Source organism: Pseudorca crassidens, chromosome 6 (genome assembly GCF_039906515.1).
Source record: "Pseudorca crassidens isolate mPseCra1 chromosome 6, mPseCra1.hap1, whole genome shotgun sequence".
NCBI lineage: Eukaryota > Metazoa > Chordata > Mammalia > Artiodactyla > Delphinidae > Pseudorca > Pseudorca crassidens.
In genome coordinates, this window is record NC_090301.1 from 91,999,055 (window position 1) to 92,016,835 (window position 17,781).

General features: G+C 39.3%; 1 protein-coding gene across 1 annotated transcript in view; it reads right to left on the reverse strand.

The window, feature by feature from the left end:
• The window catches only part of THSD7B (thrombospondin type 1 domain containing 7B), a 1,126,819-nt gene that overhangs the window by 533,563 nt on the left and 575,475 nt on the right, over positions 1 to 17,781 (reverse strand). The window contains exon 5 of the mRNA XM_067742059.1: positions 10,122 to 10,370. Within this exon, the coding sequence (XP_067598160.1) occupies positions 10,122 to 10,370 (249 nt within the window). The remainder of the gene's footprint in view (positions 1 to 10,121; positions 10,371 to 17,781) is intronic.

Below are 17,781 nucleotides of genomic sequence, written 5' to 3' on the forward strand. Positions count from 1 at the left end.
TGACTGCCAGGGGCATCCTCTTTAATGGCTAAGTCCACGTCAAAGATCAGGCCTTTCCACCCACTCTCTCTCAACTCTGATGCCTTTCAACCAGCCTCACTTTGTCCTTCTGCTTTGGAGGGAAACGGGGGGCATTTCAAAGGCCAGCGCCCTGCCTTTTGTGGGTGAGCAGCATTCTGAAACCAAGTGTAGAAATGCCTCAAGTAAATGGCCATGACATGAAAACAATTAGTTGATCCTCATAGCCCCTTACGAACGTGACCTAGGATCCCTTTGTCTTGTCACACACCCCAGCTGAACAGGATAGACAAAGCATTCATTTATTCAGGCTTCTAGTGTATCAGGACAAATCCCCCAAGGAATAATAACATCCAAATTGTTCTGCATGCTTACTCAGTGCCAGGCACTGCACTAACAAATCTAGGTGCATGACTTCATGTCATCCTCCCAACAAGCCTATGAAAAAAATATCACTTCCTCTTTTACAGATGGGAGAATTGGCATAAAGAATAAGACATTTGCCAAGGTCACATAATTAAGTAAGTGAAAGAGCAGGATGCAAAGACAAGTATATCTGATTCTAAAGCACATCTTCTTAATGAAATGATTCTCTGGTAGATTAAAACGGTGAATGGTAAACTCATGTAACTTGGTCTGCGGATATAAAAAGCAAGTCCGTAGATGACAGGTAGCTACCTGCCCAGCCGTGATGAAGACAAATAAATGTTGGTCTTGGTCTGAGGAATTGCTTTCTGGGATGAAGCAAAAAAATATCATCAGTTGATGACAATGATACTGTCACTGACAACTGACCAGTAATATTTTACAGTGCCAGTATAAATTCCTTCCAGTCTCAAACACAAAGACAGTTTGAGAATATCACACAGCCAGTCACTTTATAATTTGAACGCTGTGTGTGGTCACATAGGGTCAGATTTTTAGCACTTTCAGGAGATAAGTACAAGTTAAAAAGAGAAACAAAATATAAGCCAAATAAAGGAATCTCTAATTGTAAAAATTCAAATTTCCACCAAATGGTGCAATGACAATTTATTTGAAGAGTAATGCTTTTTCAAGGCCCTGAAGTCAAATTCTCCATTTTGCTCCCTGGTCACTGTGAATGTTAGGTAAACCTGCGATCATCTGTTCATGTAAAAATGACTCCAATGTCCCCACCATTAGTGACAGAGAACACTGTCAGCCACTCATATACTGAATACACAGGGGAAACAACTTGTGAAAGAATATCTCAGTTAATGTAAAGGTATGTATGAGAGATGGATGGCAGAAGGAACCAAAAAGCAGGACTCCCTAGCTCCCTAGGAACAAAAATAAGCCTGCCCAAGAGTAAGCAAATCATTTACTCAACCATGTGTTCATTCCTCCTTTCTTTCAAGAACTAAATCTTGAGCTCCAACTGTGTGCCAAGTATGATTTCTGACAATAGAAATGCATAGCAGTGAGCAGGACAAAGTCCCTGACCTTGGGAAGATGACCTTCTAGTGGGGCAGACAGACAGAAATGAACCAATACATAACACGGCATCAGTCACATGTCCATCAGAGAGAAATGGAGGAGGAGAGCTATTTCAGTGCCATGACCAGGAAAGTCTGCAGAATCCGGAATAAAATGAAACAGTGGGCATAAGAAAAGGTGGACAGGGAGAATTCTAGGCAGAAAGAAGAGCATGTTCAAAGGTCCCAGGGAAGGACAGTGCTTGGCACTTTCTAGGAAAGCACAGAGGCCAGTGTGGTTGGGATAGGCAGCTCAAGGCAGGAGGGAGAGGGAGTGAGAGACAGTCGGGGCCCAGGCTACAGAGAGCCTGGTGGGCTGAGGAAGGGCTGTGAGTGTTACTCCAAATGTGCTGGGAAACCACTGCCAAGTTTTGAGGAAGGCAATCATATCATGATGACATTTAAATTTTTAAGAATCATCCTGGCCACTCATTAAAGAATAGACTATAGGGGAGTGGAAGAAGGGAGATGAATTTGGAGGCCTTTGCCAGTGCAGGAGACATGATGTTAGGCCTTTAATTGGGGCAGTCACAGTGAATGTGATGAGAAGTGATAAGATTCCGGATACACTGTGAAGGTGGAGACAGCCTTCTCATGGATTATATGTGGATAGGAGATAAAGAGAGAAGTGAAGAATGATTCCAAATTACTTTTGTCCCAAGTACTAGCAGCATAATTGCTTGGCACTGAATTCTTACCTGAGACAGCCCAGGAAAGGGGACAAGAACTCAGACATCAGGGCAACCGTGTATTATGACTGTGAAATTCAGTTTTTCTTCATTTACCTTCTAGAATCTGCTTTCTGAAGCTTTCTCCCACACCTGGAACTCACTGCCCGATTTCTTCATATGTACCCCATAATTTAAGTCTATTCTTAGGAAATGATCAATAAATGTATTCACAAGATACATATTAAAAGTTAATATTAAATATTTTATCATTCTAAAAAGGTATATGCAGTTTAAAAGAAGAAACCAAGATTAAGCCAAAGAAAGAAATTTCTAGGGTGGGAATACATATTCCCATGAAGAGATAGAGGAGACAAATTCTGGATTAGGAAAAGCTACTCGAGGGCCAGAAATTCAATCGCCCAGGTAGCCAGCTTGTCTTCCTGAGAGTGATGTTGTCTAACCCAAGGAATCCTGTATTCAAACCATTCTCTAAATTGATGGGGGGAGGGCAGAAGGAATGAGGAATGAATGCATTGTTCTGAAGCAAGGAATAGAGATATCCTAAATTAGCAAAGCCAAAATTAGAAAAGTAGGCACATTTAGTGATTATTTTTAAAAGACTTCCATCCTACTAAGGTGACATAAAGTGATTCTAATAGCAGTAGGACGGCAGGACCATCAGAGTTTTATAGCAACCCCTGCCCTTTAGAATGCATGCTTTGTCACTTTCAGAACGCTTAGAATTGCTTACAAAATGTGAATTTCTTTTCTCCTTCTTCTAAAGGCTTAGATTTAAAGCAAAGCAACATGGAATAGAATATTAAGTGATTTAATGATGACAGACTGAAAGAATAATTGCATTAGTGAATGGTCCTGTTTTGACTAAGCACATATAGATTTGCAAACACTCTTGGAATTGAAACCCTAGTGCAAGGTATTCAAATTAAATGCGCGTATATTAAAAATCAGTGTCTGCAGCAAGACTAATTTATGATAATATCTGTTGTCCTTTTAAAGTTGTAAATTCATTTAGAAAAGAATTAACTTGTCATTTTTTGCTGAACAGACGACCAAAATAAAGGGAGCCAATCAAGCTTTATACATCTTACGCTCTAGTAATCTTTTATTGAATAGAGTGGGACTATTGATTATGGAAAGCTACTCTGAAGTGCAAAGCTCTTTGGCAGATGGCTTTGCTAGGCAAACTCCACATATGTATTATTAATAGATTTCTATCCCTATGCACAGCACTTAGTAGTACATTAACTTTCTTACACTAACAGGGGAACAGATCTTCCATCCAGGAGAGCTGAAAGTGGCACAATGGGAACTCATGAAACAATATGCACCAGTAAAAGCTGGACTCAGTAAAAAGGCATCAGTCTCCTTCTGCTGAAACAATTTACAGATTCTTTGAAACTGTCGTTTCTTTCCTGAAACAGATTCTCCTGAGGGTTCCAGGTCATGACTCCTTTACTCCTCAAATCCTACAAAGAGCTGCTTAATTAAAACAATTTTAAAAAATGCTTCCTTAAAGAACCCATTAATTCATTTAACAACCATTTATTGAGCTTCTATTATGTGCAGGGTGTTAGGTGCTGTCGTAGACGATCAATTGAAAAGATACATTAGAGATGGTAGGTGACGTGTGTGCCATTCTTTTCCAGAAGGCAAACTTACATATTCAGATTGTGATCTCATGACTCATCCTTCTCGAAGCTACTCTTATAACCAAAGAAAACAGAAACTTCTTATTTGGAAAACCAGACACACTTAGCAAAAGCAAGGCCGCCATTGGGGACAAAGTCACATCAAGCTCTGTGTGTTTATTCCTTCCCTGGGTCGGCATCCTTACGTCATCTCCTTGATGATGCCAATTTTAGATGCTCTTTATAAGAAATGACTTTGAATCCTGCACACACATAAGATAATAAGTATCAGCCTGGAATAAAGTACCCTGTGCATAATATTGTTCTGGATCTGCCCCACATTTAATGATTCATCCTTTGTCTCCTGAGCATTTACTCCGAGCCAGGCACTTTTATAGGTGCTACCCGCTCTAAAGTGGAGGAGAAAAATGCATTAACAAAAAATCCAGATACGTATGTTTAGAATGATGTGCGGCAACATTACTAACTATGAAACACTCTTAAAGAACATGGTTATCGGTTCAAGATGCTCTAGTTTTTAATGAGTATATTACACAGGATTCTGAAGATGAATAAACTAAGTGAACACAGACTAAAATTTCCTGAATTCTCCAGCAATCAGCACAGTGACAGTCTGAAGCAGGTGTTGAACAAACATCTCTTTCAAGACATGTCAACGCTGTTCCAGCACTCAGTTCGTTCCAACGGGCAGAGGAAGCCGACTACCAAGCCAAGTTTTACTCACCATCCCTTCTGCTGGCACCATTCCTGGCTTCAACACTCATCTAAAAAATCCATCAACTAATCCCCAGAGTTTTCTCAAGGAAAACTTGAAAAAATTTTAGATTTTAGAAAATCTAAAATGGGGTTCAGTGCCTTAAAGAGATGGTAGGAAAAAACAGGCTGGTCATAGAGGCTTGTTTTAGAAGCACATCGAAGTGGGATGCAGGAGACCCAGATAGATCTCTCAGTATGAGTCTGCACAGACAGACCTTTTGCGAAGAATCTCTAGTTCACCCATAATAAACTCATACGTACCAGAGATAAGGAGGGACAAATTATGAGACCCCATCTATTCAGTGCCAGACTGGAGTGTTGAAGCAATGTTTAGGAAATTGGCTTTTCTGTGCAGTAATATCACACAGTCTATGTAATACTATCAGCCATGCAGCTTCTGCCTTGAGATCGTCTTTAAAGTTTTACTCTATGTTGGTCTTTATAACAGCACTGTCTGATATTCAATTTTAAACTCTAAATGATCATTTAAGAAGTAGAACAGCCATTTTGGTGTGAAAGCCTCCTGGTGAGGTGGTGGAAGTTGCTGGTAGGTCATCTGAGGTGTCGCTTCCAAGAAAGATGTTGACGTTTTTCAGTATTCTTGTGTGTTACAGTGTCTTCAGCCAAAACAGGCTCTCTGCTTAGGCACGAAGGATCTGGAGTCATAGCTGTTCCAGCATCAAGTCATGTCTCAGCTACCTGTGTCCTCTGCCTTTCCTTATGCTATCCAGTAAACAGGGCCACCTTATCATTTATGGTCTTAGAATGCTTTTCACCTCCCTCTTAGTTGAGATGGAGGATCTAATGCTTTAGATGTTAATTAGGACAAAAGAAAGAACGCAAGTGCCAAGGCATCTTAGAAAGCACATATCTTTCAGTGTTTTGAGGCAGAGAGTAACATAATGCCTAAAGCCATGATGACAATGATAAGAGGTCAACACACCAAGAGAAAAGGTAGCCAGTGACAAGTAGATTTGTCCCATCTCTCTCATTTCTATCCCAACCCCATAATGTACAGCGTGAGTTCAGCGTGTTGGAGGGGGGAGCACAAAATTTCAAGTAGACTGTATAATACTGAAGAAAGGAGTTTCATGGAGTCTATACATATCTTGGTCAAATAGCATACTTTTGAGGTGAGCTTAAGGCTACACAATGCTAACTCCCTTATACAGTTGACTCTTGGACAATGTGGGGTTAGGGGTGATAATCCTCCAGGCAGTCAGAAAATCTGCTACAACTGATAGTCACCCTTTGCATCCATGGTTCTGCGTCTATGGATTCAACCAACCTCAGATCATGTGATGTTGTAGCATTTACTATTCAAAACTATCCGCCTCTAAGAGAACCTGTGCAGTTCAAACCACTGCCGTTCAAGGATCAACTGTAGTTCTAAAATTTCCCAAGTGAGCTTAACATAGGCTGGCCCCTGTCTCCTTTCAGGTTCACTTATGCTAGCTGCCCTGAGGCGCTTCCAAAGTGTTCGCTCTCAGGGAGCTCCTCGAGAAGGGGTTCCTCATGGTCACATCTCCTTTCATGTAATCATGCCTTAGGGATTGGCACACATTTTGTTCACAGTGAAAATGCTGACCAGTGGAGTCCAGCTGGTGAGATGAGTAGTCCCCGAGCTATGCAACTAAAAACCGTTGTGAGCATTATGAACAGGCAGGAACCAGAGCACATCTCCAGCTTATCTCTTCTTGGAATATTCTTCCTCTAATTAGATGAAAGGCTAATTTCCTCACTTCCTTCAAGTCCTCCCCACAGATCCTGCCAGTTCAAATGAGGCTTCTCTAAGGACAGTCTCTTTAATTCTGTAACCTGAGCTGATCCCCCATCACAGTATCCCAGAAGCCTCTATCTTCACCCTGCTCCAATGCTTCATTTTTTCCATATCTTGTACACAAAGTTTATAGTTTATTTATTTTATTTGTTTGGTATATCTTCACTAAAATTTAGGTCCCACAAGGGGGAGGGAACTTTGTCTAATGTGTCCTCTGAGGTATCGGAAACACTTAACATACTGCTTGGCACATAGGAAGAGCTCAGAGTATATTTATTGAGAAAAGGAACACATCTCCTATAGCAAATATGGTGGAAGGGTAAAAGTCAAACCACATTCTAAGAGAGGACATTTCCCTGCTGGGGAGAAGGATGGTGAATGAAATTGCTTGGTGCATATGAAGTGCTCCTGAATTCTGGGAAAGGAAAAATGGACATTTTTGTTCCCTAAGAGATTTTTGTTTCCATTTCCCTTGTTCACAATGAATTTTAATCACTGGTGTCCAAGTAGAAACAAAAGTTAGCACACGGCCTTTATGCTTTCCTGTGGTAGAGGCCACAGCTCGGATTTCAGACAAATAAGAATGTCAGCCAATGTTAATTTTGTTGCTATTATTTATACATGCTCTTTTCCACCACAATGTGGAATCATTAGCTAACACGTCAGTCTCCCTAGGAAACACTGGTTGGTATTCAGTGAATTTTCGAAGACTCCTATTTCCTACAAATTCACTATTTGAGAAGGCTTTTAGAAAATGTCATACTCAGTAACATTTCCAAACAGCAGAACTAGAGGCCCAGGTTCATCTCCAATGAACTTTGTCAGGCCCTGTTTTCAGATGTTAAGGTTCAATCAAATGAAAAATACAGAAATTAATCTTGGGTACATCTTGAAGTATTACCATTCCACGGTATATTGTTGGAAAAAAATGATACATACGAATACATGTATATGTGTGTCTATACCCTTATCTGGGTGTGTGTCTTCACTATGATTATCATTAGGGTCAGTGTGATGTATTGGAAAGAGCACTGACCTTGAAGTCAAATGGACTTTAATTTGAATCTGAACAGTACCGATTTACATCCCTTTTACTCTCAAAAATGTTCTATTTGGATAATACATTCTATGTTATTCTAAATCATCTTTATACAATCTCTGATATAGTTATTGGCCAACAGTAGATGCTCAATAAAAGGTAGTCGTTCTTTAACAAAAGGTTATCCAACTCAACTTTCTCAACATCGTCAAGGAGACACCACTCTGATGATTCCAAGAGAATCGTAATAGTTATTAACAAAGAAAAGAGAAGAAAAAAAAATAGGCAGGGCTTCCCTGGTGGCGCAGTGGTTGAGAATCTGCCTGCCAATGCAGGGGACACGGGTTCGAGCCCTGGTCTGGGAAGATCCCACATGCCGCGGAGCAACTAGGCCCGTGAGCCACAACTACTGAGCCTGTGCGTCTGGTGCCTGTGCTCCACAACAAGAGAGGCCGCGATAGTGAGAGGCCCGTGCACCGCGATGAAGAGTGGCCCCTGCTTGCCGCAACTAGAGAAAGCCCTCGCACAGAAACAGAGATCCAACACAGCCAAAAATAAATAAATAAATAATAATAAAAAAAAGGAATTCCTTAAAAAAAATTAAAAAAAAAAATAGGCGGATGTCTATAAATCAAAAAACTGTTAAAAATATCAGGAAGAGGTCATGCCATTCTGTGAAAGGAATGAAGAAAAAGGTGCCAAGGTCAAGGTCATCAATAAACCCACATTCTATTCCTAGCAGCCTAACATTGAGAACCCTCCTAAATAATGCCTCCACGGGGGAAAAAAGAAATCTCCAAATCACCCAGAAGAAATAACTTTCTACTCCATTAAATTAATACAGTATGCCTTCCAAGGAAAGGAGGGATTCTCTTACTGGAGGAAATGAAACCAAAACCCACCTGCAAAGACCAACAATAAGAGTCAGTATTCGCGTAGTGCCTCATGTGCTGAACACCGGGACAGACAGTGCTAGTCTGTAGCTGTTCAACCTTCAACACAGGCAGTATAATTACACATTTTTATTGAAGAGGGAAATGTCTTAGAGAAGTCGTACAGCTTGTCCAAGGACACACACTTTAAGTGTGATGGCGATGCAATTCTAACCCAAAGCCTATCCAAGTTCAAAAGGGACAGAGACCTCAGGTTTTCTTTCCAATCCCATGTTTTGCCCCAAATTAGTGTCTTGAAAGATTGGACACAAACTCAATACAATTAGGGAGGATTCTGTGACAACAGGTTAATCTGTCAAGGATCGTGAAATACATCTGCTCTCTCCGCTTTTCAGGCAAGAAATGATGTAAATCTAAGGAGTCATTTTAGTAAAAATGAACAATCAATATGTAAGGAGTATGTTGAATCCACCCTGATTTCAGTGGTGAGGTGGAGGAAGTGCATGACTATGAATGTGTAAACAGGAACTTGCTCTTCTATACCCGCCCCCAACCTCAACCTCTGCCCCGCCCATACATGCTTTATTTCAGGTTTAAGGAATCACCAGGCCCATCAACAACACCAGCTGAGTTTGTAACCCACTTACCCTTCACATATCCCCAGATGATTAATTTCTACAAGCAGTTATTTTTTGCCTTATTTTATTTTTCACCGAGGGAGTGATCTCAAATCTCAGAGACTATAGAAAAGTTCTATCTAAAATAGCTATTTAGGGCTTCCCTGGTGGCGCAGTGGTTGAGAGTCCGTCTGCCGATGCAGGGGACGCAGGTTCGTGCCCCAGTCCGGGAAGACCCCACATGACGCGGAGTGGCTGGGCCCGTGAGCCATGGCCGCTGAGCCTGCGCGTCCAGAGCCTGTGCTCCGCAACGGGAGAGGCCCCAGCAGTGAGAGGCCCACGTACCGCACACACACACAAAAAAAAGCTATTTAAATCTAAAATACAGACTTAAGATATAGTTCAGGGCAGCTGTCCAGCAGGAATTATTACAAATTCATCCACAACAGACTTCTAAACAGCCAGCCCCAGTGATTTCTGTCATTATCAGACTGATCGCACTGTAAGCCAACAACCAGAGGAAAATGCACTGGAGGTCTTCACCGAGGGCTACCCAATCAGGCAAAATATAACTAAGCTCAAGATATTAAATTTAGCTACTAATTTATGTCGACCCTTTTCTCAGCATTCTCTGGTTTCCTAGGGACTCTGAAATAGAAACAATGCCCAGAGCAGCAGTGACTTTCAGAGAAAGAGCATCCTTAGAATCAGGCGGCTGTCACTCATTAACTATGTAACCTCAGAAGTTACTTAATCTCTCTGAGCATCAATGGCCTTATTTGCGAAATGAAGATGCTTATGAATGGCTTCTTAGGTTGTCATAAAAATTAGGTGTGACATGTCAGGTAATGATAACTAATGGTTATTAAGCACTTATGATATGCCACGTGCTGGATGAAGTAAGTACTGCTAGTAGAAAAGTAAACTGAGGCACTAGACTTAAGTCACTTGCCAAAATTCACATAAATTAGAAAGTCATAACAATCACATAATTAGAAATAGGATTGGAGCCCAGGCAATCAACACAACCCACGCCCTTACCCCCCCTAGGCTTTACTGCCTAATATGAAACTCTGCACTGAGTCATAAGTCACAGCTACAGTTATTGTTAACCTCTCTATACCACATAAAATGAGATTATATAGAACAACTGAACACTCATGCCAAAGAATACACAATACCTGGGACATGAGTGCAAAAGTTCTCCTTCAACGATGCAGGCCTCCTTCTCGAGAAGTTCAGGGCAGTCCTCTCCGCCTCCAACAGCAACGTGCTTCACATTCCGGCTCCTGCTTCTAAATCCTGGCGAGAGGCTCCCTGAACGGCACGTCTTGGAGCAGGGGCTCCAGGAGGACCACTCGGTGGTTTCGCAGTCTTTCGGCATGATGCAGGACTGGATGGTCACAGGCAAGGAATCTTGTGTGCAAAGCCTGAAGGAACAGAAACAGAAAACAGTAGGCCGTAGACTAAATGGGTACAACCAACATTATGAAGTGCCTATTCTGGATGAAAAGAAAAAGCCTGAAATCTGGGATAGCGTTCAAGTAGGAGAATTTTTTTTTTAAATGTTAGAGGCATCATGATACAATACTGAAGGACATACATTTTAAGAATGAACGCTCTATTTCATCTGAAACTGTGAAGTTATTTCACTCTCGCAAGACACATGTGTAAGGTGAGTCCACATTGTACCTTGTCCAAAGCATCATCAGAAATAATGGAGGTTCTTCTCATGTGCTTTCACCTCTGATACAGCCTAGAGTTACCCTTCGTTCAGTGGTTCCTAGGTGTCACACACTGTCCTGTACTTCACAGGCACTTACAACAGTCTCTTGAGTATACATATTATTATGTCCATTTGTAGATGACAATACTTAAGGTCAGGAAGGCTAAATCATTTGTCTAAGGTCAAACAAAGGTAAATGTAAGCTTTCGAGTACTATTCTGTCCATTCTTTTAAATACTGAGCGATTAAAAAATAAATAAATGTGGTATTATGTTTCCCCATACTGTTAGGCTCTGCGCATCCATTTCCTCATCTGCAAAACTGAAGTGCTTTCCAATACTAACAATGTAATTGGAAAACAGATAAATAAAAAGATAACATGATACTGTGATGAACTCAACATAAAAGCACTTACAACGATGAGGAGAAAAACTGATGAGGCAGTGATAGACCACCTGGGAAAGCTGGGGGTAGGGGTGAGGCAGGTTCTAAGACAGAAGGACATCTAAGCTGCATTTTAAAAGATTAATGGAAACTTCTCAGGCACGGAAAGAAGACTATTTTAACTCAAGGAAGTAGCATATTTGAAGCCCTGAGATAAAATTTGTGGGTATAGGAACCAGTGGTATGCTAGAGTTGGATTTACTGTTTAACAAGGACCAACTGTAAAATTTTCAGGAATTTTGCAAGCCTGTTGATTTCATGTAAGTAGCTTAAAATTAGCCATGGTGGAAGTATTTACACTATAGAAACCAGCAAATGCCATCAATCAAGTCCCTTTACCCTACCCTGACCCCTTCAACCCCCAGAACTGGTGGTCAAATATTCACAAGCACACCAATGGGGGAAAGTAAAAGCCAACTTGTCAGCTGTCATAAATGTGTCCATTTATGACACGTAAAGTTCAAAGAGGAATGTGGATAAATATTAGGTATGTAGTTCTTCAAAAGGGATTTCTGGAAAGGCTAAGGAATTTGGATTTATTTGAGCATTAAATAATGTTAAAGGGAGAAAATCAGACTCATGTAGGGAGACAATATTTTGAGTATTATTGGCATTTTTTTCTTTTCTTTGTTGTTAGTATTTCCCTTATTCGGTCAAAGGCATCCATTACTTTGTGGAAGAAAAGGATAATTTTGACAGGACTGTAAATCAAAGAAAGGGTCAATGTTCAAACACTGACTTCCAAAATTGAGCCTATGAAACTTGGTGGAATAATACACAGGGTTTGGCAATAGTTCCTTTGTATGTGTTTAAAAAGAGAGAAGTATTAAAATGTTTCCAAATTTCTGACTTGGGAAAGTACGTAGAGTAAGGGAGCCACCAACAGAAATGGATTATAGTAGACAGTGTGCAGGGGAGAATGAAATATGTTCATATCTGGCCACAGTGATGAGTAAAATATAGTGAGATTTCCATACTGATATTCATCATGAAGCCACAGAGGATTAGTATGGCTTTCAAATTTCACAATGATATAAGGTAAACCTTTGGTCCAATATTTTTTAAAAGCCTATTCAGATCATATTATCCTCTTCAAAATGAAAAAAGCAATGCATACCTCATGACCATCACTCACTCCAATTAGATATTTGGGGGGCCTGGGATCAAGACAAAATAGGAAGAACCTCTCTTGAAAATGCCCCACATAAATCATAATGTATCATCACTGTACAATGTGGAGGAAAGAGGGAAGGCCCACCTATTTTTGGTTCATGATATAACAGAAAGATGTTAATCAACAAGTTTCTACGTTTTGACATTTCAGAAATGATTATTGGCTGAGTTATGCCCCTCTCAAATTCATATGTCAAAGTCCTAACCTCCAGTGCTTCAGAACGTATCTGTACGTGAAGACAGTCTTTTAAATGTGGTCACTAGGGGTGGCTCCTAATCCAGTATGACTGGTGTCCTTGTAAGAAGAGATTAGGACGCAGACACACACAGAGGAAGAGTATGAGAAGGCTTGGAGCGAAGACAATGGTCTACAAGCCAAAGAGAGGCCTTAGAAGAAACCAACCCTGCTGACACTTGATCCAGCCTCCAGAACTGTGACAAAGTTGATTTCCGTTGTTTAAGTTACAGTCTGTGGTACTTTGTTAAGGTAGCCCTGGCAAACGAAAACAGAACTTTAATAAAGTTTTTAATTTGTGTATGTTTTTAGATAAGGAGTTTTAATTTCTCGGAAGGATTTTCTTCTTCCTTTCCTAGAGAAGATCCCATACTACACAGTTCTCTGTCTACAGACGTAGTGGTTTGGTTCTTACCATTTCCTAGCTGTCACTCTCATCTTTACCGAACTGACTCTTCCTATTGGACCAGAAGAAGGGGTAAGATTCCAACAGTACAAGTACTTGCATGGAGTTGCAGGGATTAATCAAGGCTTTTTGTTTGTTTGTTTTGCGGTACACGGGCCTCTCACTGTTGTGGCCTCTCGCGTTGTGGAGCACAGGCTCCAGACGCGCAGGCTCAGCGGCCATGGCTCACGGGCCCAACCGCTCCGCAGCATGTGGGATCTTCCCGGACCAGGGCACGAACCCGCGTCCCCTGCATCGGCAGGCGGACTCTCAACCACTGCGCCACCAGGGAAGCCCTCGTCAAGGCTTTTGTAATTTTGAAAAGGGCTCCTAATTCTTGGAATTAGGAAGGGCATATATTCCACTGATTACATATTTATTTTTAAAGTTATTTTTATTAACTTGCCTCCTTGGTTAAAAAAATAATAATAATAAAAGGTATGACATAGGGCCCTGGTCTAATGTGATCACTGAGATTTCTTTTTACCGAAATAGTGGAATAAGCACTAAATGGTGAATCAGAAATATGTGTCCTGAAATTTGCATCACAGTACATTAGCACGACCTTAGTCTCGTGGCTACTTAGTTTCACTATTTGCAGAAAAATAAAAAAAAGAATAATAAAATGTGATCTGCTTAGCTCCCCAGAGTTACGGTACCCTTCAGTTCAAGAAGAATCACCTTATAAACTAAAGTCCAAAACAAACATTCCTGCCTTCACACAGAATTAGGACGCAATCTTTCCACAGAAGGTGGTATGCCTTTTTAATAAAACAGACATATAGTGTTGATTTATCTTTAAAAGAAAGAGAAGCTACAGTAATTAAACCTCCTTGAGATTTATAGAGTAGGTTGTCATTTGTAAATTACTTCACAAGTATTCAACTGTAAAGGAAATCTTTGAAACCAAAAATAACTCTAGTTATTGTTACTTCCTCTGGAAATGTAAGGAAATCTCTTTACATACAAATTAAGGACAGAGCTCTTAAAAGATAAAAATCAACAGAAAAATACCCTCATTTCATTAACACTTCAATTACCACTTTAAAATAGCATTAAATATCTCAAACATTCAGAAGAGTAATGTAATAAACACTCCCATACTTTACTAGCAAAGGCTAACATTTACTTCAGATTTCATTAAATAAATAAAAAATGATAAATTCAGGTGAATTCCCTGTGTCTTTTGCAATCCCAGTTCCATCTCTCTTCCCCAGACACAGCCACTATCCTGAAATTGATTTTTATTATGCTCCACCGCATTTTTATACTTTAACTAAATATGTACATCTTCATAAACAGCATTCATTGTCTTGCATGTTTTTACAAGTGTTACTTAAATATTATTTTGTTATACATATTACTGTGGAAATTATTTTCCTCACTTAATATTGTGACTTCTAGATCTAACCACGTTGATAAATGCAGATAATGTGCCTTCATTTTTATTAGTGAGTAATACCCCCATGTGAATACAGGGCAATTTATGTATTCATTTTCCCATTCGTACACCTTTTGGTTGTGCTTAATTTCTTATGATTCCACAGGATTATGTATTAAACCTTCTTTTACATGTCTCTATGTGGTTACACATGTGTGAGAGATTTCCTGAGTATTTTTGCCTGGAGTTAGGCCATAAATAGTCATGTAAACAAATATAATAGGTATTGTGGTATTTTCCCTTTCCTACATGCTCAAAATTCTTGGTTTTATCAGGCTTACTTTTTCCAAAATATTGAGGAAGTGCACTTGGTTTTTCAGGTAACCACTGAGCTTTATTCATATTTTTCTCAAATCATTAGTGATTACTCAGATTTCCTACCCTATGAATTAATCATTCATATTGTTTGTCCATTATGGTAGGTGGACTAATGGTGCCCCCAAAATGTCCACATCCTAATCGCTGAAAGCTGTGAATACGTTACCTTACGTGCCAACATAAACTTTGCAGATGTGACTGTTAAGGATTTTGAGAGGAAGAGATGATCCTGGATTATTCAGGTGGGCCCAGTGTAATTATAAGGGTCTGTCTAAGAGGGAGGCAAAGGGGCCACAGACAGAGAAGTAGATATGATATCAGAATCAGAGGCTGGGATAATACATGACCCAAGGAATGTAGGCAGCCTCTAGAAACTGAAAAATGCAAGAAAACGGATTTCCCCCTAGAAGCTTCAGGAAAACAAACAAACAAACAAACACAGAATAATGTCTTCCTTTCAAGATTTCTTAACTTTTAGGCTTCTGACCTCCAAAACTATAAGATAATATATTTGCATTATTTTAAGCCTCTTGGTTTGCTGTAATTTGTTACAGAACCTGTAGGAAACTAATACATCTATCTTTCCATTCGGCTGCCTTTTTCTTATTGAATTTCATAAGTACACACAAACAGATGATGATGACAGTAAATAGATATATAGAGAGAAATACAGATTCTTTATAGTACCCTGTTGTTTTCTCTATATGCTACAAATAACTTTTCCTATAATTTTACTTTTAATTTTGTTGATAGTGTCTTTTTGTGGTACATAACATTTTAGTTTGTTTTTCAGTCTTTCCCTTTATAGTTTGTGCTTTTTTTTTTTTAACCACAAACAAGATTTTTTCCCCATCCCAATGCCATAAGTTGTGCTCTCATATTTTTTCTTCTAGAAAAGTTTTATATTTCCAATTTGATATTTAGCTCATCAGTCAATTTGATATATATTTTCATGTACTGCATTTTATAGGAAGGACCTCCTATTTTGGAAACATCAACATTAAACACATTTGTTCTTCTTGTTTAACCTATATAATTCTGATTTTCCCCCCTATTTTCAGTATTCTTTTCTTTCAAAGAGATTTCCTCAAAATTATCTTCAGACCTTTTTTTTTTTTTTGCATTTTATTTTGCTGACTTCATTATAATAGATCCCATTCATTGTCCCTTTTGAGGTATTTTCAGTACTTGAATGGCAGATTTGAGTTTTTCAGAGTATGTGTTTTATCTGCTAGTCTTCTCTTCTCTCTTCTTCATAACTTTCTTTCCCCTGACTTGCTCCTTTTGAGTTGCTTTGAGAAATGTTTCTTATGCCTAAATTGGAGGCAAGTGTGATAGAAATTATGTAGCTCCTTATATTGGCAAAGGAGTTCAATATGGTTTAACTTTGTATAGAAGTTAGAACCAGCTATTGTTACATGTAATATTTCAGTTCAGGATTTGAACTGAAGGAAGGGAAGAAAAGAATGTGATTTTTACCTTTTTTAACAAATGTGAAAGAATCAGTTTTAAAAATTTCATAATAGTGAGTTGTTTGGCATTTGTTACATGTATAGAGAGAAGACTAATAATCTATATTTATAACTAAATCATTGAAACAGAAAAAGAATCCCATTGACTCTACTTTCTTAGACTTTGTTTTTCTTTCTATGTCCTCTTCAGATTTGGCTTCAGGACTTTGGTTTGTGCCGCTAGTTTCCCCTTCCCTCTTTTTTTCCCTTCATTTTGGAAATAAGTTTCTGTATATGTTGTACTTTTAACTAGTTTGTTTTTTAATTAACCCTTTCTCACCCTACTCCTCCCCCCCTTCCCATGATAAATAATATAATAACCACTGAATTTTCAGAATTTAAAAGTTAACCTTTTTTTTCCATTTAAAGGTAAAACATATTTGGAGCTAGCAGAGACAAAGTGAGAGGCTTGGACCTTGGTGAGCTCTAAAATAGATAAGATTATATTCATGAAAGAGAAATGTCAGTTACTTAGAGATGCAGCTTCTGACCAGTAAACTGTAGAAATTTGTTATAAACATTGTTCCCAGCCCATTACCAACATTTTTACTGTCTGTGAGAACTTAAGTGACAAAGTACTTCTTGGTAAATTCATGGGTCATTTGAGATGTTGAGTTACTTTAGATTTTTTTCAACTAAGTAAATAATATTCATGTAAAACACTGGAGAAAGAAAGAATAATGAAATGTGCTTGTTGATAGCAATACTTTTGTTGTTGTTGTTGTTGTTTTGTTTTTTTTTGTTTTTTTTTTGTTTTTTTATTTGCAGTACGCGGGCCTCTCACTGTTGTGGCCTCTCCCTTTGCAGAATACGGGCTCTGGACGCGCAGGCTCAGTGGCCATGGCTCATGGGCCCAGCCGCTCCGTGGCACGTGGGATCTTCCCGGACCAGGGCACGAACCCGTGTCCCCTGCATCGGCAGGTGGACTCTCAACCACTGTGCCACCAGGGAAGCCCAACAGCAATACAATTTTTACTTTAAAGATTTAAAAATGGTCTGTGACCTGTAACATTAATTATTAGAGTGCCCTCTCTTCTCCCTTCCTCTCCTCCCTTCTTGTCTCATCATTTTAATTGTTTGGCTTTTGGAGGCAGTATTGTCCCTTCTGACATGCCAAGAGCCACATGAAAGGGAAAAATATGTGCTTTGGTTCTGGCTTTTTGTTCCCACCATTCGCTCCTAATTGACTTCGCACCTACTTGCCATCCTGCAATAGTACAAATCATGAATAAAAATAATTTTGACGTTTTGGAGTACATTAGGAGAACTTAATATGAGTTTTATTTCCTATCATTCCCATCATATCTCTGTTAAGATACAGGTATAAGGATAGAAATGGCTGGTGGTTTGTTTCTTTTTTAATTGGTAATACAGGAAGGTTTTCACAAAAATAAGTAAGATAATTAGTGAAACTTGTATCTAGAGCACTTAATAGTCTCTGTTTTCAATTTGATTCTTGATTTCATTTTTCTCTGGATTATATTGGCCTTCTACAGCTATTACTGAATTACTTTACAGAAATAAGCTGGTTTATTTCTGGTGGAAAGC